The sequence below is a fragment of the Balaenoptera acutorostrata genome, chromosome 1 (assembly GCF_949987535.1).
Source record: "Balaenoptera acutorostrata chromosome 1, mBalAcu1.1, whole genome shotgun sequence".
Lineage (NCBI taxonomy): Eukaryota > Metazoa > Chordata > Mammalia > Artiodactyla > Balaenopteridae > Balaenoptera > Balaenoptera acutorostrata.
The window spans coordinates 171,604,800-171,630,780 of NC_080064.1; the positions used below are offsets into that span (position 1 = coordinate 171,604,800).

Sequence of the window (25,981 nt, forward strand, 5' to 3'; positions counted from 1 at the left end):
AATGGGCCAAAGCAAATAGTGGTTCTTAACAGGTAAATTATGACAGCTTGATTTTTCTCCCTCTTATACTAATCTTCTTTCTTGCGGTCTCTTCTCTGAACAATTTTTTTTTAAATTTTCTATCAGGAGAATTTACTTTTGGTCACTCTGATTGATGCTCCTCTCCCCTTCGTAGCACCCCATGTTCTTCTTAGGTATAGGAAACCCTATCCTGCTATATTAATTCCCAAAGCTTCATAAGGGAACCCTCACCTTTTTTTCAGTCAAAAGCTTAACATTTAATAGGTTTGCCCCTGTTTTCCTTTCTCTATTATTGTATGCGATCTTATTTATTTTCCTGCTTTTAAGGGGCTTTCCACTTACTGTGCCCTAGTCTAATGAGCTCTTCCCTGTGTGGTTTTTTTGTTTTGTTTTGTTTTTGCATGCCTACCTCCTTCTCATAATTTACTTTCAGAGGCTTTTTTTTAACCACCCTACCTAAAATAGCCCTAGCATTCCCCTCTTACTACCATGTTTCATTTTCTTTATAGAACTTACCTCTAGCTAGTTTACTTTCTTTCTGTCCTTTCTAGAATGATCTTATTTGCCTTGACCATTTCTGTATGTCTTGTGCCTTGAACAGTGCCTGGTATGTAGTAGACACTCAATATCTGTTGAATGAATGAATGAGAAAGAAAAATTTTTGACATGCTTTTTTCATTTTTATCAATATTTGTATGTGGTTAGCTATATATTAGCTAAATTATTTCATTGAATTTATAGATTGGTTAAATCCAGTCAGGCCTCCACAAACAGGTTTTCCTGTATTTTATGTGCTGAAACTAGTTTATATCTTGATTTCAAAGTAACTTGTTAAAATGTATAATTTAAAACCTTGTATGTTTTATAAGCTTCTCTTTGTACTAAGAAACATGATTTCTTGTACTAAGAAACATGGTTGTGTCAGAAGAAATGTATAAGTTTCAGGGGAATTGCCTTGATTAGTAGAAAACTAGAGATACCTTTGCATTTCTAGCGGTACCTACCTAACGACTTAGTGCTTAAGAATCTGTTTGGCAAGGAAAGGAAAGGTAAGATGGTCATTGATGAGCAGTCAGATTTTAGGGATGAAAGAAAAGAATTCATGACAATGAAATAAGCCATAAAGAGGAGAGAAATTGGACATTTTAACTATAGAAGCATTAGAGTAGACCTGAGTGTGATTTGAATATACAAAAGGAGGAGCTAATAGAAAAAGAATCGTAAACAGTGATGGAAAGGGAAGAGATTGTGGCTGTAAGACTCCTAAGGAATGGGAACAATCAAGGACGTAGGATAGATTTTGGGAGAGGACAAAGATTTACCCAGACAGAGGTGAAAAGGAAGAAGATAAGGCCAGATAGTGCCCTTTTTAAAAAACTGAGGTAAAATTCACATGACATTTGCCATGTTAGCCATTTAAAGTGTGCGGTTTATTGATTTTTAGTACATTCACGGTGTTATGCAACCATCAGTACTGTCTAATTCCTGGACATTTTCATCACCCTAAAAAGAAATCCCATACCTACTAAGCAGTCACTTCAGATTCCTCCGTCCCCCAGCTCCTGGCAACCACTAATCTACTTTCTGCATCAGTGGATTAGCATATTCTGGCCATGTCATATAAATGGAATCTCATAGTATGTGGCCTTTTATGACTTGCTACTTTTCACTTAGCATATCTTTTCAAGGCTCATCCATGCTATAGCATGCATCAACACTTCATTCCTTTTTATGACTGAATAATATACCATTGTGTGGGTATACCACATTTTATTTATCCATTCATCCATTAATAGACATTTGGGTTGCTTCTACCTTTTGGCTGTTGTGAATAATGCTCCATGAGCATGCATGTATATGTGTTTATTTGTATACCATGATAAATTATAAAATATCTCTCCTACCCCCATTCTTAACTCCTTTTTTTCTAACAATTTTGTCTGAATTTTCCATTTAAAAGTTGATTACAAATATGTTATAAAAATAACAATGTTAAACATTCAGAACCGTTTATTCCACTGAATTTGTGGGACTTTCCATTTTAAAAATGAAATTAGAGTTTCATGGAAAATTACAAGTTAAAAAAAATTCTCCTCTATTAAATCTTCCTGATTTTGTTCCCTGATGTTAGTGGCTAGCATTCTGCATAGTTCTTGAACTATTTATGTGTGAAGTGATTTCCATAAGCCATGGGAACCTCTACTATTGATTTGAACTGGTAGAGACCCTGCTCTCCTTACCCAGGAGGTCGTTGCTCATTGAAGAAAGAGACGTTCTCATCATCTGAGGGTGAAACTTGAGTGCATTTTTACTTAGACACTTTGATATGATCAGTATACTAATGCAGTACCATTCTTCCGTTGTTATTTTAAAATAGGCCTACAAAAGCTTCATATTTAACCTATTATGTTTCTCATTTCTGTGGGAAGATAAATTCTGAATTTCAACTGATCTGGAAAATTTTTTAGCTAATAAATAAAAGACTATTGCTATTGAATTGCCATTTTGCTCTACATTTGTATTATCGTATTTCTATGCCTAAGTCTTCTCCCTTCCCCCACCCCTTTTGTCTCCACTTTCTGTCACAAGAAGCAAGCCACCTATGTCTGAGGTTGCCAAATGTAATTTGACCTCTCTTTACAAGTATTCAGTAGGTGGAATATTTACCCCCATGAAAGTTAATCCTGTGTTCTTTGGTTTGATATACCATTATTCCCCCTTCCCCAACCTCCAATTTCAGAATTAGAAACGGTAGACATTTTTAGTACAGTCTGAACTTTTAAACAAAAATGACGATAATGGTAATATGCTAGTGAAAAACCAAGGGCAAACTTTTCATAGGCTTGGTTTGTGTTGTATATACTAGCTCTTTATCATCTGAAGAATGTTTAGTTTCTTTAAATTTAAAACTAAAATCTAAAAATATTGTCTGGTTCTTATAGAAATATTGTTTTAACTGCAAAATACCCCTGCATGGTTCAGGTGACATTCTCTTTTATTTTTCCTAAGCTCCTGTTTTGGACTAAACTCCTCGAGAGCAAGGACTGAGTTATATCTATATTATATATATATTAAATGCCCTATGGTGGTGAGCCCAGTAGCCTACAAATAACAAGTACCATATCTCAGTAACAGGTTGTTAAAATTGTTTAAAGTAGTCAATGAGATATAGATGTGAAATCCCAAAGTGAGATGCCAGATATCACATACACATATTCAAAAGAAAAGATTGAGACCATGTTCCAGAATTCTGTCTTCTTACCCTAAACCTAGAGGCTGTGGGGAGGGTCACAGGTCACTCCCCCATATGGAGATGAATCCACGTGGCTCATGGGAACTGTAGAAGAGAGTACATGAAAGCCACTCCCAACCCCTAAGAGAAATAAGTTATCTTTAAACTGCCAGTCCCAGAGAGCTCAGAGAATATAAGTTCAAAAAGAAATTTTCAGTTTCCATACCACTCCTCCTTCCTCCCCATGCCCTTCAGAAGAATTAAAAACTGACTGACAAACTTGGGGAGGAGGGTTCTACTTAGAGTGGAAGCATAAAAGTTGGACAGATATCTGATCTCTCTCCCTTCCTCAGTTTAGACTTCTAGCCTAAAAAAGTTCCTAGCTGAGTGAGGGACACCTGATTTTGTACTCTTATCAGGTTTGGGAGTTTAATCGAGCCCTGGTCAGAGTGGGGAAGAGAAGAGATTCATGAGCCTGGGTTAGTATACTGTATTTGAAATACCCTTGAGCCATCTAGGAGGAGAAAGTACAGATAGGTGAGCAGCTGTCTACAGTTGGTGATTTAAGTGAAGCCTTGGATATGGGTGGAATCACCTAGGGACAAAATCTAGAATGAAAAGATGAGAAAATCTAGCAAACTTGGTCTCTGCTTTGAGGAGCTCTTAAGTTCTGTTTAAGCATTATATTGCATGTCAGATTATATGTACTTTTTTAGATATGAAAAGTATTATAGCTTCAAAGTACATAGACAGTATAGCTGTTTCTGTCTTTGTTTTCACACGAAAGTTGTGGATTTTTTGTACCTAGACACGAAAATGACAGTTTGGATTTCAAGCTGAGCTGGTTGTAACTATTACTAATTTTTCAAAACACTATCAAAAATACAGATATGAACTTTGAAGGCTTCTTTGCTCATACAGCAGTACTTCAGGCCCTATCACTTGCTTGGAAAATAAATTGCTACTTCTCTGACAGATACATATGCACAGCTATCTCTAATGTTTTAAGAGGAATCTGTAGAAAGTCATCTGAGTACTCTTTCTGTACAACTTCAGTTCCCCTCCCTAAAAACATTAGTTCTCTGTGTGTGGGTCTTTTGTTATTATTTCAAAATAGTGTCAGAAGCGATTTGGAGAGATTTAATATATTTGAAACTGCTGGTGCTTAGATATTTGAAGAAATCAAGTTTTGGAGGTCCATTATTAGAATTAAATATCATCAAATCAGAAATTAACTGAAGGTAATTTGTAAATTAACATGCCAGAGAGATGCAACATGCAAGTAATCACATGTGGTTATTTTTGTCTTTTACTCCCAAACTTGAACTGTAATTTTTTTTCTAGTGATTATACAAATAAGGAAATAAACTTCAGTAAATGTGGAGTTCAGTGACTTGAGTTAGAAATAATTTTAAAATTTTATTTTAAGATAGTCACATAACTTAGTAGTTCTAATTTCTTTCTTTATAAGTGGGGTTGAAGGCAGAGCACATGGAAAGGTATACTTAGCAGGTTTTATTGCTGTTCTTGTTAAACTTACGAATTCTGCTGTTTAGCAAAATGAAGCAGGTTTGGTTTTTTCCTTCTGTACACTGTGCTTCCATGTATTATTAAAATTTATATTTGATTTAAAGTTAATACACAATTTGCTCTTAAAGCAAAGATAATTTAAAATATTGCGTGGTTCAACAGAATATTAAATCGTAATTCCTGAAAACTATACAGTTACATTTGAATTAAATATTAAGTAATGCCATCTAGTGGTAACATTTCCAAGTTTAGTGAATTTGAAAATTTGGTATCTGCTTTACTAAATGTGGACTTCAGAATTTATCAGCTAGGTATACTATATCATTAAAAAGGTTTCTGGAAAATAGTTTAACCTAAGGGTTTTTTCCTTTTTGGTAGAAAATGAAGGCTCTTTGGTTATGTTCTAAAGATCCTTTCTACAAAGTGCTAATTGAAACACATTATTATTCTTTATTGTGATAACTAGAGCCACAACTATTACCTGTAAATAATAAGCATTGGGAACAAAGTAGGCTTAATAGTAAAACAGAAGGTTAAAGTTTATTTAGTTATAACCTTTTCCCAGTCTATTCAGGGCCTATTATGTGCCAATAAATGAGTAAGACTCAGGTAACTGCCCTTAAAGGCACATGATTGATTGTTGGTCTCTGTGTTTAGAATATTTCAGAAGTGTTGACCATAGACAGCCTTCTTATTGAAAATGCTGATCTGTGTGAACAGACTCAGGAATCTGCATTTCAAACAAAGGCCTTTAAGTTTAAAAATTATATTCTATACAAAGTTTGAGAATTATGGTATATTCAATACAAAGGTCATATGTTAAAATCTGTCATTTAGGACCTTAGAAAACTATATGTATAAATTTAACTCATATATGTAAATGTTAAGCATCTGTTAGGGAAGGAACAGATAAAATCAGCCATACCTTTAAGCTTCCAGCATGCTTCTCAAAAATAACGGAGCAAAGAGACAAGCTGAAAACAAGCTGAAGTGGTGTGGTACTCTTTCCTAACTCTTGGCATTATTGTAATGCTTAACATTATTAACATCTTTTAACAAAGCAAAGGTAATATCCTGAATATCTCTTATTTATTATCAAATAGTACATTTTGCTAAATGTTTAAAAAGGACATTTACATTTACATAAGCTGTCACTGCCCTGTTTTCGTCTCCAGCTGTTACTCCTATTGGATGTTACCCTATCATTAAACAAGTTTCCCTCATTACTGAAGTTACCTATGAAATTAACTTGAAATATTATTTGCCTCTGAAGTTACTGATAATACTCACATATTAATCTGGTACTCAGACTTTTCATTTATAAAATAATTTTCTCCTCCTAGGTATTTGGAGTAGATGACAATCAAGATTATAATAGGCCTGTTATCAAAGAAAAACATAAAGATCTGGTAAAAGATTGGGCTCTCAATTCTGCTGCAGTAGTAATGGAAGAAAGAAAGCCACTGAGTACACCTGGATTTCACAGCTCAGAGGTATACACATCTTTCTCATATTTTTTACATGCACAAAATATAAATTTTTATCATTTGTAATTACAGCTGACCCTTGAACAACACGAGTTTGAAGTGCACAGCTCCACTCACACACAGATTTTTTTTCACTAGGTACATACTGTGGTAGTACATGATCCATGGTTGGTTGAATCCAAGGATTGGGGACCATGGACACAGAGGGCCAACTGCAAAGTTATACATGGATTTTTGACTACATAGAGGGTTGGAACCCTTATTCCCCTCACCCCCCCACCTTTGTTCAAGGGTCAACTGTATATTATTATAAACAATTGATATATCCTCTTGTAAAATACTTTAAATTAATATGCTTTTGTCAGTGAGTGAAAATGTTAAATTTCAGTAAGCAATTAATGAACTATATGCTCACTAATCAAATTGACATTATGAGATAAGACAAAAAAATATACACTGCATATACTTTCTAGGAGGTCATGTATTTGGAATGGAAAGATCTGTCATGCCAGGAAGCATGTGTATAGTAGTGCCTGATAGATACAACTTATAAACCTAAATAAGTGCCCTTGTAGTGCAGCCCAGGATGTAACTAGAATAATGTGAAATTAATTAAGGGTGGCTTGGTTAAGATAGTTTTGGAGTCAGTATAGTATAGTAGAGCTTCTAGGACCTGAGTGTGAATCCCAGAACTGCCACATTTAACAGAATACCTTTGAGTCAGTCATTTCCCCTCTCTCATCTTCAGTTTTCTCATCTATACAAATGGCATTTTTGATAAAACCTATTTACAGGGAAGGATGTGAAGCATAGAAAGTACCCAGCATCGTAATTGTCTGAGATTTATGCAGTCAACAAATGTTTATTCCCTTATCAGAAATATTAGAATTTCATTCTACACTGATATGTTGGAAAGAAGTGTTAAAAAAGAAATGTATATGACTGAGAATTATTAATTAATTATAATTTATTCAACTAACAAGATCTAACATTCAGTGGACGCTTTCTGCGTACCATTTTACAAATAATGAAACTGAAGTATGTAGAAATTAATTTGGTCAGTGTCTTAAAACTAGTACCTTGTGGAGCCAGAATTTGAACCTTAAGGAGACTTGATTTCTTAACTCATTCTCTTATTCTTATATTGCCTTTCAGGAAATGAGTTAATTTAAAATATACAAGTAGTAAATAAATGTTGACTATAAATAAAATAAAATCTTAAGATATAAATAAAACAAAATATAAATGAGGTATTGAATTTGTGTGAAATGTAAGTATTCTTTATAGACAACTAAATACACATATATATTTGCTTATTAATGTAAAAATTTTTCCTTTATGGTCTGCTGTTTCCTGAAAACTGTCAAAACAACTACTGTATTTTAGTATTCTTTTTTCCTCCTTCATCTTAGAGAATTTTTATTTTGATTTCTGTTTTATGAGATGCGTAATTTACTTATTGAAAGCGAGTGATACTTACTTGAAGCAATGTTTTAGTATTCTGATTAATCTAGAAAGGGTGCTGGTGATTGTGAACTTGTAGGACTTCCTCTTCTCCTCTCTATCCCTTCAGCCCATGCCAAGTAAATTTATATATAGCCTGAGTATGTACCTGCCTTTGAAGGAGTCACCTAAACAAGCCATTAGAACAGTCTGCACAGAATGAGTCTACATAAATGTGTGTCTTTGAAACCCACCCTGTTGTGGGTGTTCCTAACATGATTTGTACTGGTACTTCCTTCAGTCTCAGAACTGTGAGCAGCTCCCACGAAACCTTGGAGGAAATTCAAAGATTCAGCAGACTTTGGTACCCTTAGGCTTCACTGTATGTATGTCACTATGTGTACAACTTACTATTTTAATCTATTATTCTTGAAATCATATAGTATATAGCCTGTATGAAATATTTATCAGTTTCTAGCCTGTCATTTGACACTTTTAAGAAAATATTGTTTTGAATAATTCAGAATAAAATTTGGTCAGAGCTTTCCATTCCTTAGTTGTCATTACAGGTTCAATACTAAGCATTGGCTTAAACTTTCAGTGAGGAAACATTTTTTCTATACTCCTAGATCTTCCATATTAAATGCCTAGATTGACCTAGTCTTAAGAATTACCAATATACATCCATAAGTCTGTGGAAGCATATCATGAATTAAATTCTATTTCACAGTTGACTAAGTACTTGCCTTAAGGACACATGTAGACAGGGGCAGGTCTAGGTTCAGACTGGTTATACAAAAATCCTTAAAGGTTGAGTCATTTCTAGCTTCTTCTGGAAGTACTAAAGTGTTGTAGAAAGAAGCCTCAAGCTTTGGGTTTGTTTTTGAAATCCCTGAAGACATGACCTGGGAGATTTAATACTCCTAGAGACTCTGGAACCAATCTGATTCCTGGAAACATTTAGAGGGCTGGAGAACAACTTAGAAATAGGTCTTTAAACTCTCTGTTCTGTAGAATGGAGTAGAACTAACTTCACTGTGGTAGCCACAAAGCTACTGTAGTACGCCTGAGTTTATTTAGTAGCAGTAAATTTTAAGCTCTAAGAGTTTATTTTAGTACCATTGTTAGTACTTAATAAGTACAGAAAATTATACTACATTCACAGTAATAATGTTGTAGTTAAAAGAGGTGCCTAGAAAATCTTCAATTTATATATGAGGAAATTTAGGACATGATAATATATCAATGTGAGGTTTAAATATTGCTTTGTATGATAGGTTAAATGGAATTTAATAACTAAATGGAATTCTGTGAACACGAGAATCAGATTTGACCAGACTAGGTCATTGCATTTTCTTGTTTCTCTCCTTTAGGAAGGCACATCTTCATCTGGAAACAAGCGTTGGGTTTCACAGTGGGCTAGTTTGGCTGCCAATCATACAAGGCATGATCAAGAAGAAAGGATAATGGAGTTGTCTGTACCTGTTTCTTTAGAGAATGGTATTTTCCTTCCTTCTTTCTTTTTTTTTGTGAATCATACATCAATTTTTAAAATACTATAAGCTAAATCTATAGAGTGAGACGTAAATTAAACCTAAATAAACATATTCACATAGTCTCATGCTCATACTAAATATAGATTTTATTTTCAATAAAAATGCAGATATCATTAAAATATACCCCTAACTGAAGATAAAGAGATAATTTGTAGATGAAGCATATATATACACACTCACACAAATTTATATGTGACTTTATATGTATACAACATATATATAGATGAAAATTTAAAAATAAGACTAACACAGTTCCAAACTATCCCATTCATTAACACAACAAATATTTAAATGCCACTGTATGCTATATGTTCAATGAAAAAGAATTTACTTAATATGTATTTAATTTACTTAATACATCATTTGCAAACCTATGTAATATGATTTTTATTATCTTTTTATTATATTTCTGTGAACTGAAATATAAAGTTTCTTTAAAAAAAACACAAAATTATATGCCTCTTATGATTTTGTTATTAGATTCAGTTAATTACATTCTTAAATAAAAATAAAACTCAAGGAGAATTTGTATGTGGCTTTTTACCTGTATTCTTAGTTGTATTATTGGAAATGGAAATAGAAATTTATTTTGTCTTTGACTTGTGACACCCAGAAATCTGTTTAGGAATTTTGTAAATATTAGTCAGCAAGTATTTGAGCAAGGTACAATACACATCAGTGTACTAGAAAAGCTATATAATTTATCATAGAAGCTAGAAGTAATTTTTAATATTACCAAAAATCTTTGGAAAGACAGAGTAATTTGCAGCTTGGTTCACATAAACTGATTACTGTTTGGGAAACAAAACAGAGAAGCTAGGCAAATTTACAAAAGAATCATTATAAAATTATTATTAGCTGTGGAAAGCAAAATTTTATACTTGTTATAAAAATTAATAGTACTTGGCCTTCATTATTTCATTCCTGTTTCATGTTCTAAATGAACTTACTTAGATAAGCTGATAAATCTACTTATAATCTAAAATGTTCTCGTCAAATATTCATTGAGTGTGTGTTAGGAGCCAGGACAGTGTGAGAAATCCTAGAAAAATACAAAAAGATAAAATAGCTATTACAGTTTAGTGCTTCAAGTAGCACTAAGGAGATAAGACATAACCAAATAACATGATTAATTGCTAAATTAAAGTTACATCAGTAAGTTATTAGGTATTTTCCTGCATTATAACCATAGTATTGCTATGAAGTTTAAATGCTAAAATTTTAGAATTATAAAGGGAAGAAAAGACCCACAGAAGCTATATCTAGTATCTTTTTCCCACTTATCCCCAAAAGATTTAAATGCTTTATATGTTAATTTATATTTCCCTAAAAAGATCCCTTTTCTCAGAAATACATTCCATTTATAAGCAGTCAGGAAAGTCCTCCTTAAATAGTATTCTCAAAGTCTCTCACATGGAAACATCAAAGTTATATATTTTCTCATTGGCTTCTCAGTTTGAGGCTTTAATATACCAGAAGATCATAATTTAAAAATACCTCAGTTTGTAAAATTATGGCAAGTCCTGTCACCTTTTTTCCATTCTTATAATTTTTAAAAATCTTTTAATGAGCTTTGAATTTTTTTTTTTAGAAAACCTTGGTAAAATTCTACATTTTCTGTTTTACTTAGGAAATCCAAACTTGTCATTCTTTCAGTAGATAATAATGCTTATTAAAAACCAGGTGTATTATTATTCTTTACTATGTAATTCAAAGTATAACAAATAAACAGTGTTTATTAGTCATTATTTTTGCAATTCAGTGTACCCTACATAGAGTCCATTTTTTGTGAGCGAAACTTCACAGATGGGACAAGTCACAAAAGCAAGAATGAACACAGTAAACTTCTCTGCCATAAAACACATTAAGCGAAAAAAGAGAGCAACAGATGTAGGTTTAAGATCAGATGACCCTGATTTTCATCTCACACAATTTGCTTTCTTGACTCTCCTATTAGTAATCTACCTATTTGTGCATTTTGGCATTGTATTTTCTTTTTAAACTACACTGTCACAATGTTGGCTTATTTATTCAAAGTTTTACTTTATACTTAAGCCATTTCTTAACTTCAGAATCTAAGGTAATATGGTACTTGTTTGCCCCAGTAAGTTCCTTATTTGTTGTTTTATTTTATAGATACAGATATCAGTGAATCTGGCCTTTCAGTGAGAAGTACTGGCTCAGCAACTTCCTTGGCTAGTCAGGGAGAGAGAAAGAGACGAACCCTTCCCCAGCTTCCAAATGAAGAGAAGTCTCTTGAGAGCTCCAGAACAAAGGTTATAGCACAGAGGTCAGAGATAGGAGAAAAACAAGACACGGAACTTCAGGAGAAAGAAGCACCTACACAGGTATACCAGAAAGATAAACAGGATGCTGAGAGAGCCCTGAGTAAAATGAACAGGGCAGTAAATGGTGAGACTCTTAAAAGTGGTGGAGATAATAAAACCCTGCTTCACTTAGGCAGCTCTTATTCTGGAAAGGAGAAAAGTGAAACTGATAAGGAAGCTTCTTTTGTAAAGCAAACATTAGCTAAAATCCAGCAACAAGAACAAAAGGAACAGGCACAGTGGACACCTACTAAATTATCTTCTTCAAAAAATATTTCAGGTCAGATAGATAGATGTAGGGAGGAACCTTTTAAACAGGAGTCACAACCTCAAGAAAAAATTCCAGGACTTTCTACAAGCAAAGGAGAAAGAGTGATACAAAACGAGGGTAAACGAAGAAAAGCTGAGGAAATTCTGAAAAGTCAGACTTCAAAGGGAGGAGACAAGAAGGAATCCTCCAAGTCATTAGTGCGGCAAGGAAGCTTCACTATAGAGAAACCTAGCCCCAACATACCCATAGAACTAATTCCCCATATAAATAAACAGGCTTCATCTACATCCTCTTCTTTAGCGTTAACAACTGCCAGCAGAATACGAGAAAGAAGTGATTCTATGGATACTGATTCTAGTTTGGACACAACCCTTATTCTAAAAGACACAGAAGCAGTAATGGCTTTTCTAGAAGCTAAACTGCGTGAAGATAATAAAACTGATGAAGGCCCAGATACTCCCAGTTATAACAGAGACAACTCCATTTCACCTGAATCTGATGTGGACACAGCTAGTACCATCAGTCTGGTTACTGGAGAGACTGAAAGAAAGTCAACCCAAAAGCGAAAGAGTTTCACTAGTCTCTACAAAGATAGGTGTTCCACAGGTTCTCCTTCCAAAGATGTTACAAAGTCATCATCTTCAGGTGCTAGGGAGAAAATTGAAAAGAAAACAAAAAGTCGTTCCACAGACGTAGGTTCTAGGGCAGAGGGTCGTAAATTTGTGCAGTCCAGTGGAAGAATAAGGCAGCCTTCAGTAGATTTAACAGATGATGACCAAACCTCTAGTGTACCTCATTCAGCCATCTCTGATGTTATGTCGTCTGATCAGGAAACTTACTCTTGTAAATCTCACGGAAGGACTCCACTTACCTCAACGGATGAGCATGCACATTCCAAACTGGAAGGAAGTAAAGTAACTAAGTCCAAGACTTCTCCTGGAGCACCTGGTGCATCCAGTAAATCAACTACTCTCCCAAGGCCACGACCCACCAGGACTTCCCTCTTGCGCAGAGCCCGACTTGGTGAAGCTTCAGACAGTGAACTCGCCGATGCTGACAAAGCATCTGTGGCTTCTGAAGTGTCCACGACAAGTTCGACATCGAAACCTCCCACAGGAAGGCGTAACATTTCTAGGATTGATTTGTTAGCTCAGCCTCGTAGAACAAGGCTTGGCTCATTATCAGCTCGCAGTGACTCTGAAGCAACAATCTCTAGAAGCAGTGCCTCTTCACGGACCGCAGAAGCCATCATTAGAAGTGGAGCCAGATTAGTACCTTCAGATAAATTTTCTCCTAGAATTAGAGCTAACAGTATCTCTCGACTCTCTGACTCCAAGGTCAAAAGTATGACCTCAACACATGGCTCTCCTTCAGGTAAATTGGATCCAGACTTATTATAATATTAGCATATTTCTTTTATGTTTTGGGACTCCTTTTTTTAAAAATTAAATATAAGTGTTGATTCCCAAAATTTTCAGCAGAAAGGTCATGCTGTAGAGGGTTTTGTTCCTATAAAAATTACTTTATTTAGCTTAGTAAATGGAAAATTCAGAAGTTATACACACTTCCAATTAATGTCCTGGTGCAAAATAGTGATTTCAAAATTAGAAGTATATTGAACCGATTTGGGAATTTTAATTGTCTAGTTGGTGAGGTATCTGGATTTGTGTGTCAGAGTTAGATTAGGAATTATTATCTAGTTTATATAATAGAAATTAATAAGTATTAATATTGTGTTTCTAAAAACATGTTTAACTTTTAAACATCTTCACATAATTCTAAGAGTCTGAAGAAAAGCAGTATACCCTTTATTACTCCTTTCAGAGCTAAATGAAATAATCAGTTTTAGCCTTTTTTCCCATTTATTTTGAAACGTCTTGTATTTTTTTAAGTTAAATCTGTTTATGGTCGGGGCAGGTGAAAACTGATCCTTAATTTATTGCAGTGAAAGAAGATGGATTTGAGAGACAGTCACTAAGCACGTGGGCGAAACTGGGCTATAGAAATTTAACTGGTTATGAGCATTATCTCATAAGGTGCCGTTATATCATTTAACTATAGTAATTAGCTGTCATTGATTGTAATAATTACAAAAGCTACTTTCTCCCCACCAGAATTAACTGCTTCTGGCATATTTGTCTGTTTATATACTTCATATTCAAAGCCATAGCCAGTGAGAATACATATGTGACCAAAGAGTACTCAGACAGATATTGGTGTGTGTCCTGTAAACATGGTCTCATTACTTCATAATCAGCTTCATATGTGGGTGTGGCTGAAAAGGACAGTTGAGGGGAAACCAGCTGTTAAAAGACTTGAAGATTCATTTTCATCAATCATCTTAGTGAGCCCTAAGTCTTGAGTGAAGAGTAAAGGGGAAAGTTGGTGTGCAATCTTTTTTTCTTTTTTAATTTTTACTTCTGTCACAGTACAGCCTACAAGACCCAAAACTAGTGGTACTTGGCAAGTGTTATTTTTTTCATTTTTTGTTCCTCCTCTCTCCTCTTCACTGCTGCTTTCCTCCACTCCATTCACATTCCATCTCTCTCCTGGTCTATGGGTGAGGTGATGATGATCATCATGGATGTAAGCTGAAGATAGATAACATACAGTCCTGATTCCAAAAGAATAGATGACATTTCCGTTATTACTGTTGTCCTCCTTGTTTCTACACTTCAAGCTTTGGTTGGTGGTTCATGGGTTTGTTGCCAAGTATTTTAAAAGTACTCTCACTTGATTTATGTTTCCCCAGTGTTGTTATCTGTTGTTCCATGTGGCTCTGCTTCTTCAGTTCACAGTTCCTTTGCTGCATTCTATGGTGTGTACTCTTACCAGATTTCTTCTGCCACATTGCTTGTTTCTTCACCTCATGTCTATTTAAGTACATAAAAATGTTTAAGTATTCTCCTGTCTTAACGTAAGCTGTGACGTAAGTTGTATGTTACCAAGTAGCATGAAACTCTTGGTAACTCTTCCTTCGGTACTAGTTATCTAGCTCTTAACACATGAGTGATCTGATTTTATTCCTCAGTGTTTACCAGAGGGGCTTATTTGAGATGCAAACCAAATATGATTACTTCAGCAAGTCTAAGAAACAGCTGTAAGATGCCATATATGTGTGTGTGTGTGTGTGTGTGTGTGTGTGTGTGTATATATATATCTTTAAAGATATATTTTGTTTCTTGCTTCTTTGAATACAGAACTTGATAAACATCTTTCTGTGTCCAAAAAGTACCTTGAATTGCTTAATGAAATTTCCTAGGGCAAACTGACGTGTGTGATCTTGGCCTTCTCCATACTTACTAGCAGTATATTAAATAATTAGAGTCATGGAATTTAATAGTTCAAGGGGTTATTCAGTTTAGGGAACTAAGGCCAAGAGATGGAATAACCTGCCCTGGTCACATAGATATATATAGCAAGAACAGGTTGAGAATCCAAGGCTTTTAATTCCCAACCTATTGCTTTTTTGACCACAACCAGTCTAGCTCTGAGAAATAGTCTCTACTTGTGTGCAAGCTTCCAGAGGACAGCTGGACTCTATTGGATTATTATCATGAATATATATAAGGCCAATATACAGTATAAAGATTTTGGTATTGTTCACCATAATCTTTGTAATTATGATGTTTTACCAAGTTCATGTTCTCTTTTCCACCTTATTGAGCCTGAAGCCACATTGTGATCCAGGATTATATATTCAGATTCTCTCAAGATGCCCATTTACAGTTTTATATCCTATCTAGGACAATGACCAGGGTCTTTCAGTCAGGGTAACATACTAAAATAGTTACATGTGGTAGGTAGTAAAAATTAAAACAAACAAACATACTTTTTTGATTTTCCTAATTGAGGTGTCTTTGATATTATGACATTTCTACTTAATATAATTATAAATCTTGAATGGAAAAAGAAAATAAAAATTCATAGCTTTTGAAATATGATTTAAAAGAATGTGAAACCATACTTGTCAGTGTTGCTATTCACACTATAAACTTCAAAGATCTTAGAAATATCTGAACTTAGAGCCTGTGATGTCCAAATTGTCATATGTAAAAACAATTCTATAAAGCTTCAAATTCTGTATTTTAACCTATGTTAAAAAAAGCTTTTCAAAGAAATATACGTGATAAAAATAGAAGCATGGAAATCTCGGATTTAGCAAAATTAAGAGGAAGGTTTCTTTTATGCTTCTTTAATTCTGATGTAATTTGTTTTTAGGAGTTTAGTTTCCCCCCACACCACCAAAATTTCTTCAATGATCCTTCAGTATGAAGTTATATTAAAATATCCAGATTTATTTTCATACGATACATTTAAAACTTAGCACCCTGAATTATCAAAATAAAGCAGTTGGTTTTCATTATGTTTTAAGTACACATTCTAAAAATTTTTAAAATCATGTTAACATCCTTAGAATTTTTTTAGACCATTTGCTTTCCCACTTTTATTATAATCCTCAAAATTTATAGGTGGTAGGAGTTAAAAGTTGGGCATGCATGGCTTGAGTTATTTTTTCTCAGGTCAAAGGCTAATACAGAACACTGTCAGGGATTTTTTCCCTCAAATGGTCTTACTGCTACTTGCTTATAAATATACATGTAAAACATGTTTGTGGCTTAATTTCCCACAAAAATATTCTGATATAAGTATGAAGATGCAATGTTTGTTTTCTGAAATGTATTTGTTACATCTATAGATGTGGATGTGTTTTGATGTCAACAGAGTTTTGGTTAACAGTAAAAGAAATCAAAACAGTCACAGATAAATGATCCAAATAACTCTTTTTCCCTTTTTAAGTTATTTATACATCATAGATAGTATGTTTTCTTAGTGAAATGTAGTAGTTTATTACTTCCACAAGAGGGAGTGTTGCATAATTTTATAACTAAAGTCTTTTTAAATAATGTAACTAAAATAATTTTCAGGTTAGCTACAAAATTAAGCCCATCTTAGAACTTTTTCTCATTTTATTATATGTGCTGTCTAGCACTTCATCAACCCAAGAAGCTTCTTAGAGATTGGCATTTCAGATACCTTCAATACAAATTTTCAATTTAAGGATTTATCTGAAATGCCTTATTAGTACCAATGTATGAAATAAGCCTAATGATATAAAATTACATTTGATTCTCTAAATGATTTTACCTAAGCAGGATGAAATTCAAGAAAAAAGTAAAAAAATTTTTCAGCACTGGTAAAAAAAAAAAAAAATCACAAAAACAGTCATTCTATGAGAAGTCTAGGATGTCTTTTTTTTTAATTAGTCTAACTTGAAATGTTTTTTTTTAAAAATATAAAATATTTATTTTTTGTAAAGCACTTGGAACGAATTTTGCACTCTGGAAGTCAGTAGACCTGGCTTAAACTTTGATTTAAGCAATGCAAGACCTTTCTAGGCCTGATTTTTATCTATACAAGAATTTGGACTATCTAATGTCTAAGGTCATTTTATTCTAAAATTCTATGAAATAAGAAGGCACTGGGGAAAGTTAAAAACATTTTTACTTGAAGTTTGCTCTGCAATAGCTAGCAGATTATAGGGAGTTTTCTTCAGATAAAATGTATTGATGCTACAGTTTGGAAGCAAAGATTAAGAACGCAAAGGTATTGAGAGAAGTTCTTCGACAAGTAACAGATCAGAGGTCCTGGCTTTAAACTCCCTTTCCCAGTCCCTTTAGAGAAGTTCTTCGACAAATAACAGGTCAGAGGTCCTGGCTTTAAACTCCCTTTCCCAGTCCCTTTTTCACCAGTAGTCATCATTTCACTTCTCAGTTCTACACTTTGCTGTTGTTACACAAGCCAAGTTTTGTCCAGAGGTTAACTCGAGCTTTGCTTCATAGCACACCATGTATGATATGCTTTCCATTGGTAAAGATAACCTTTAATTGTTCAAAGACTTATTAATCATATTTTCATTTTCTGCTATGTCCTACTTATTTTATCTCTCAATTTCAGGAGAACAAACCTAAATATGTTACTTTTCAGGTTTTAAAATATGCTTTGTTCTTTTGGTTGCTTTTCTTTTTATTTTCCTTCATTCCTCCCTCCCTCCCTCCCTCCCTTCCTTCCTTCCATTATTTTTAAATTTTTAATATAATTTTAAAGGTTACTTTTCACTTACAGTTATTACAAAATATTGGCTATATTCCCCATGTTGTATAATAATACATCCTTGAGCCCATCTTATACCCAATAGTTTGTGCCTCCCACCAGGCCCCCATATTGCCTCTCCCCCTTTAAAAGTTATTATTAGAAGCTTCAGTATTCTTACTGGATTCTAGATAGACCTATAAAAATAGGTGGAAAGTTTATGAATTTCATTTGAAAAAGAAGTTTCTCTTTTATTCTTTTCTCCAAAATGTAATGATTCTCTGACCTCAAGACTTAGACTGTTAAAATTAAATTCTAATGTGGCTCAACTTATACATTGTCTCCTGACATTTAGCACTTGGTTCTCACTTTCTCATTCTGCTTTCATGCGCTCTGCCACTCATGAAATCTATCAGCCGTTGATGCCATTCTCTCTAAATTACCTCTACATTAACTACCTGAGTTCCATAATACCTGCTTATGTTTTCATATCTTCTGCAGTTTATTAAAACTCTTTGTTATTGGTTTTGTCTTCTCTCCAATTTTCAGTTTTAGGTATGGTTACATAGTTTCCACATCAAAAATCAGGAACTTTAGTCTAACAAATAATCTTTTTTTATTTATGAATTTCCTTTTATGAATCATATTCTAGGATAGCAAAATAAAAAGCATTTATCATTTAATGAAATGCCTTTATTAAAAAGTACAGATTTGTTTGCCATATATCTAATTGCCTTGCCATTATTTCTGTTTTTTAAAAAAACTTCTTTGTTCTTGTTCCTTAACTTTTCCTAAAATTGTTTTCACGTCTCAGGGTCAGTTCAACTTAAGGAGTTTTCAAATGTCTAGAAATGAGTAAATTTCCACCATGGTAAAAGTAATATTTATGTTAATGAATTATAATGTTAAAATCAGAAATTATATTTATTACCCCCTTCAAAAAACTCTATGATTAATTACCTGGAGTTCCATATATGTATTTCGTACACTTTTACAGAAAGCCGTGAAGTTTCTGCCTATCTTCATTCTGTCAAATAGGAGTTTGAATCCAGACAAATGGGTAGGCTCTGATTTATGATGTAGTCCTGATTACAGATTTCTTTTTCTCTGTTCTTAAAGCAGTTCTGGGGGCAGTGTGTATCAATTTTATTTGAGAGCCAACTCAGCCTTACAGAGCCCCAGGCAAAAATGTAGTTAGGGGAGGAAAAGACCGGAAAGGCATAAAATTCTAGTGGAGTAGTATGAAGGAATTCTAGACTTCACAAACCTACACAGCCTAGAGGCAGTTTCTGTTTTAAAAGAGAGAGAGAGAGGTAAAACTCTTCTAATATTAATAGCAGTTGGAACTTATAGCAGGAGCTAAGGTTTTATCACTTTAGCCACCAAAAACATCTCATGCTTTTTTTTTTTTTTTTTTTTTTAATTAATTTATTTATTTATTTTTGGCTGTGTTGGGTCTTCGTTTCTGTGCGAGGGCTTTCTCCAATTGCGGCGAGCGGGGGCCACTCTTCATTGCAGTGCGCGGGCCTCTCACTGTCACGGCCTCTCCCCTTGCGGAGCACAGGCTCCAGACGCGCAGGCTCAGTAGTTGTGGCTCACGGGCCTAGTTGCTCGGCGGCATGTGGGATCTTCCCAGACCAGGGCTCGAACCCGTGTCCCCTGCATTGGCAGGCAGATTCTCAACCACTGCACCACCAGGGAAGCCCCATCTCATGCTTTTTACTAGTTTTTTCTAATCTGAGAAAAGGAAATGGTCAGTATCTAGGAATTAATTCATTTATTCAAAACTATTTATTAAACATTTGTTAGCCGGACACTCTGCTAAGTGCTAGGTACATGTTAGTGGCTTAAATAGGCATAATTCCTGCCCTTTTGAAGTTTACCATGAATTAGCCGTTATCTCCCTGTTTTTTACCTCTTTATGCTTCACACTTTATGTTTGATTCTTATATTAACAGTAGTAGTGATCTGTCTGCATTAATTTGTCTTCTGATTTTCAAATGTGTCAGCAAAACCATTTTTTAAATCTTTACTAACCTTAAATAAGAAAGTGATTGCCACTTTCTTTAATGTGACTATTGTCAGTATCTTCTGTGCCATAAATGTCAGTGGTTGTGAGAATGGCTTGTAGGTTTTATTGCCATTGTCTGCTTTCACCATATGCTTTCAGTGTCAAGGCAGCAGTTGTACTGAGGATGCTTTGTTGTGTTTTTACCGTGTAAAAAGATTTTTTCCAATCATAGCATAACAGGATGTTGAATGACAGAGGTAATGTTTTTTTTTCCTGCCATAAGGCATAATTTCCACAGCAGGAATTATGCATATTTGTATGTTGGGAAAAGAGGGTTTTTACCATCTCCATGTTGAAAGTCCATGTGGCATGAGGAAATCTTTTCCTTTATTTTTATTTCTGTTGTTGTTGTTGCTATCATTAAAAAAAATCCATATCGTCACTTAAATGAGAAATATTTGCAATTAAATAGTACCTGAGTTAATAAACATTTATGAATAGAGCTTGCTTAGTTGTTTGTCATTAGTGAATTTTTCATCTGAATGTTTATTCACCATGCTACAGAAAATGTGATCCTTCTATTCCTCTTAATTCGTCATTGTTTTTAATTCACCAAAGTATAATGTTTCTATCTTTAAGGAGTAGTAGACTTATGGTTTTTGTGAGGTATGTGTACATCAGTTATTGAAAATTGTGCTGTGTGTGCTCTCATGGTGTTTTTGAAATCATGATTTTTATTTTATCTCTTTTAAAAGATAACATAATAATTCTTTTTTTAATAATTAAACTAATTTAGTAAATTCAAGATGGAGGCGCTTTCCTACTGATTATGCTTCCACCTCAGAAGATGAATTTGGATCAAACCGTAATTCCCCTAAACATACCCGTCTACGTACTTCTCCAGCCCTGAAAACGACTCGATTGCAGAGCTCTGGGTCAGCAATGCCTACTAGTTCTTCATTCAAACACCGGATAAAAGAACAGGAAGACTACATCCGCGATTGGACTGCTCATCGAGAAGAAATAGCCAGGTTGGTTTTAATGGGTTATCTCTAAGAGTTGAAATTGTTCCAACTTGATAACAAGTTTAGCTTTTACTTGGTTTGTACTAATAGTCCAAGGAATGAAATCCACAGATAACTATGAACTTAGTTTTGTTGGTAGTATTACTGTCTATCCTTTTTTTTTTAATATGGTATTTTTAATGTGAGTGCTACTTACATGTTGTAGAATTAATTTATTTTGGTAAACCACCCTTTCTTATTTCTAGTAGAGATACTGATGAATTAATATAATTTTTGAAAGGTAGTCAGTATCAGCTCTACATAATTGAGAATTGTGCAGCTAAATTTTTGATTACTTTCCTTTTACCTTCCAAAGAGGTAATAGTGTACTTCTTAGAGATGTTGCTAATGTTCTCTGGGGAGAATTAGAGTTAGTCAGATTATTACTCATACTTTGGTGAGTTCATTAGATACAGTCAGTACAATCCTTTAATAATTAAATGAAAATAATATTTTGAATGTTAAATAAATGTATTTATAATAACCTTAAGATTACATAATAAAAAGTAAAATTCATGCTGCAGATGTGATTTTTAATTGATAACATTGTAGTTGAACATTAAAGAGAGGCTCTACTCAAATAAATGCTATAGTAGTTAAGGGTTTTTTAAGTTTGTAAGGTATTAAATTTTACGGCAGTATGCCACATGTTACCTAAACATTTTCACTGTGTACATGCTAAAATTATTTCTGCCTTTAGTTTAAGACCCTAATCTTCAAGTTTTATTCTTGACAACATTTATTAAAGAATTTATTTATAATAATTCATAAATGCTTTTTAAAAAAACTTTTATGATGATTTTATGATGTTCATCTTTTGTTTTCTTTACTCTGTGGACTTCTGTGAATTGTTTTTTTCTGGCTCATTAGTTTAATGTTTTTTTGGTTTTTTGGTTTTTTTGTCTTTAATGACTGTTCACTTGTGATTGCTTTTAGTTCTTAAAGAACATGCCCTTCTAATCTCATTGCGCTGCTTAAACATTGTTTTTTGGCCATATAAATGACAATAATTATTGAAGCATTGTAAACCGGTTCTGATTAGAGTACAGGCATATATGTGCTTTGGGATCCATGAATTATTATGGGCCCACAAAACTCCTGTTAGTGAGAGAATCTTGACACTACATTTTTTCTTGTGGGCACAGCTGGCAACAGCAGGCCTTGCTCTTGTCTCATCATTTTTCTCCTTCCCATGCAGAAGTCTCACCACGTGAGCTCAAGGGGTACCTGGGGGAACTAGAGTTTTCTGCTTTTTCTTAGGAGGCTTTGTGTCTCAAGCTGTCTACCCCAAACTAGGACACCTAAACACCTTCTTCTGGGCCAAACCCACTTCCCTGCCCCTAAACAGAAAAGAATTATGATACAAAGGGGAAAGTGAATAAGAACTGTCTGTTATATTTTCACTTAGTTTTATTTTGTTAGTATGTGCATTTTATTACCCTTGTCTATGTATATTTTATTATCTATAGTAGTACTCTAAAGCTAGGCTATTTAACCTCTAATGATTTCATGCCTTTTTCCTCCAGTTTCTTAGTAGCATTATGCTAATAAAACTTGCTATTGGGATTTAATTTTTCAAGGTATATTTTTCAGCCATACATCTCAAAGCAAGAGAAAGTTCTTTTTGTTTATTAAGAAATTTAAAAAGGCGGGCGGAAGATGCAAGGAAGTATGCAAGGAAAGAAAGTTAATGTTGATATTTAATGTTCCTATAAGACGCTGATAAGTTTGCTTAATATGAGGAAATTTATTTTCAAATAACTATGAATCACATACTAAATAGAATGGAGAAATACATAGCTTTATTTCTTTAAATTGGCTACCACTTTCACTTAAGAAAACTCACATGCTGGAGCAATACTTTTTAAAGAGTAATAGGTAAAAATACTTTTATTTGAAAAGCACAATAATGATTTTAATTTATTACAAAATGTTTTATGCTTTGTCATACTCTATTTGCTTAGATTTTAGAGCTATATTACTAAACGAGCACTTTGTAAGTCTGTACATAGTAATTATTTACCTTCGTTTAAACTTAAAGCACAAAAATTCCATCTGGAATATAAAGAATATAAGCAAAATACAATATATTTAGTCTTTCAATTTAAAGAGGAAACTTTTTTCCAGGTACCCCCGATACATGTGCTTTCGATAGCGCTTGTCCCAGTTTCTCCATTATAACACAGATACAGATTTGCTTCCCTTAGGAATTTCTTAGATTATACCTTTATGAATTTTAGGGTAAACAAAGCTATAATACCACCTTTACAAATTATCAAATATAATACATTTAACCTAAAAATTATACTGGAAGATTACATAATTCTCATTTGAATCACAATGCACTTAAAGATATTTCAGTGTTTTAGATTCATTATTACACATTCCACTGTAACATTAAATTTTTTAGGAGAGAGTTCTAGTTAACAATATTTTATTTTAAGGTTTAACAACCAGTTCATTATAGATATGTTATAGGAGAGGATTAAATCATAAAGGCAATATAATATTTTATCCTAATGTTGATTGAAGGTATTATTTGCAAAGGTGAGATCCTCTTGCATCTTTACACCTCTGCAGTTTTGTTTTGGATCAAGTTTTTATATGCATAAGTTCTTTATATATATTGTATATATGCGTGTAATCCCCGTCCACTCAACAAAGAATTCCTAAGCAACTCCTATGAGCAGAATGTAGTGTTTAGCGTGAGTGAACTGTAAAGATGACTTAGACATGGATGTCCTCAGTTCAGAGTCAGAGGAAAGAAGCAAAGGTGTTGTGTGCAGTTGATACAGGCAGAGTGACAGAAGAGGTTTTAAAAAATATGAAGTTTGTCCAAGTATAAGATGTAAAGGTATATAGTTAATGGATGACCAAATTGAAGATAATACGGAGCCAGCTAAATAATAGGAGACTTTGAATGCCAGCTACGAAGTGTGCACATTATTTTATGTATGTTGAAACTTTAAGATTTTTGAAAAGGAAGGTAACTTAAGATCTATATTAAAAGAAGGTAACTCTGAAGGGCATTTTGTAGAATTGTTTGAGAGAGAAGAGAGCCTAGAGATAAACTAGTAATCTATTCTAGAAGTTAATGTGCAAGATATTGAAGACCTGAGACAAGATAGTGGTAGTGAGGGTACAAGTGGAGATATGGACGTGTAACAGTTGACAGCGTTTGATGATTGCCAGCATGACTCCATGGTTGTTCAAATGGATATTGGTAAGAATAAGGAAGACAAAAGACAAGAAGGAAGACAAGCTTCGTTTTGGACATACTGACTTTAAGGTACTTAAGGAGCAGCCATGTGAAAGCATATGGCTCTGCAACATAGGAAGCTGATGAGAGCTAGAATCATCGTTTTGGAAGTCAAAGAGAAAATACTTGAAGCTGTGGTCATAGATGATACTGCCAGGAAATGGTGAGTGAACCTAGAATACTGTTGAACTCGGAGGTATAACCTAAATTATAAGGATGCAGTATAGCTGAATGATCAAAATCGTGGACTCTGGGATCAGGCCTTCTAGATTGAAACCCAGCTCTACCCACAAGGTCTGTATGACCCTTGACAAGTTAAGTAACTGTGCTCTAGTGATCTCATGCATAAAATGGATGTAACAGTAGTGCCAACTTGAGAGAGTTGACAGACTGATTCATGTACATAACCTAGTGCTTGACATATATAGTAAGCTATCAATAAATGTTATATTTAAGTGGAGTGCAGAGAAAACTGTGGTGTGTGTGTATACTCAAATATGATTATATTTAGAACTTAATTGTGAGCTTTCCGTTTTCTGTATGACTCCAGATGTAATTGGAGTTTCAGAATCAATGCTATATTCTTATAATTTATAAAATATTCTATTAGGCTTACCCTATACAAATAGGACACCTAAGAATCTCAACCAAGGTTTTGTTCACATTTTCAATCCAAACATTATTTTAAAATGTTCTTTTTTACCTGAGAATAATAACGCTGATATGTAAGTGGTTTGTTTTATTTTTTAAATATTGAAATGATTGTTAAATAAAGGTATCACAGAACACCCACCTAATGAGTCCTACTCCCTGATTTGATAGCCTCCAAAGTGAAGTCATCTGACACTTCATGTCAAGAGGGAAAAGGCTTTTATTATTACTAAGTCTTTTACATATAATACTTTTATTAGTGAAATTCAAATAAGAATACCTATTAAATACATTTTTTAAAATTTTAAAATAGAACTACGGTTTATATTTTTCAAGCCTAAATAATATTTGCAATTAAAATTACAAATGTATGGTAATCTTAACGGTGAAAAACCAAATACTTGTAATTTTAATACATTACTAAAAGCTTTTTTGTTTTATTTTTTTGGTAAGAGTCAGTTTAATTTAGTGGCCAGAATTAAGTAGTATGGGGTTCCTTATAATCTATAAAGTAATGTAATGAAACATCTATGCATAGCAATCTATTTTAGTTTAAAAAGTCTTTTAATGGCAATACAGTTAAAGGATATACTATATTTGGGAATATGTGTGGAAGTGAGCTTTAATAATACTAAAGTATTTTTTATTTTGGAGAAAAGACCATAGAGGTAAAAATTACATTATCAAGGAATAAAGTACATCTGTTCAGTCAGTTTTAAGCTTTATTGGTTCAAAATAGCTAAAGTCTAGGTCCAGCCTGTGTCTGTTTGTTCTGTTGGGCTAGGCCAGATCCAAATAGCAAGGGTAGGAACAAAACATCTGCCCAGAATAACTGTCAAATGACAGTTATTCTTCAGTTTCTGTATAGTTTTTCAGCGTTTCCTAGATATTATGCCTTCATCATATTCTCTGACCTGAGGGTACCTTATACTACCTCTTTGCATGTACTTTGGCTATCTCAAATCTTGCTCATTGAATAAGGGCAGTATTTTCCTGTCCGGTGACTTCACACCATCTTCTTTTAACTTGAAGACTT

The 25,981-nt window shown here is 33.8% G+C and overlaps 1 protein-coding gene across 16 annotated transcripts in view; it reads left to right on the forward strand.

Annotated features, from left to right (window-relative positions):
• CEP170 (centrosomal protein 170) overlaps positions 1-25,981 on the forward strand; it is a 146,779-nt gene that overhangs the window by 101,970 nt on the left and 18,828 nt on the right. For 11 of the 16 annotated variants that reach the window (XM_057550061.1, XM_057550042.1, XM_057550056.1 and 8 more), the window contains 5 exons: positions 6,127-6,276; positions 8,015-8,095; positions 9,087-9,213; positions 11,406-13,241; positions 20,768-21,002. In XM_057550061.1, coding sequence (XP_057406044.1) covers positions 6,127-6,276; positions 8,015-8,095; positions 9,087-9,213; positions 11,406-13,241; positions 20,768-21,002 — 2,429 coding nt within the window. The remainder of the gene's footprint in view (positions 1-6,126; positions 6,277-8,014; positions 8,096-9,086; positions 9,214-11,405; positions 13,242-20,767; positions 21,003-25,981) is intronic. The other 5 variants (XM_007182432.2, XM_028166593.2, XM_057550108.1 and 2 more) reach the window with 3 other exon arrangements.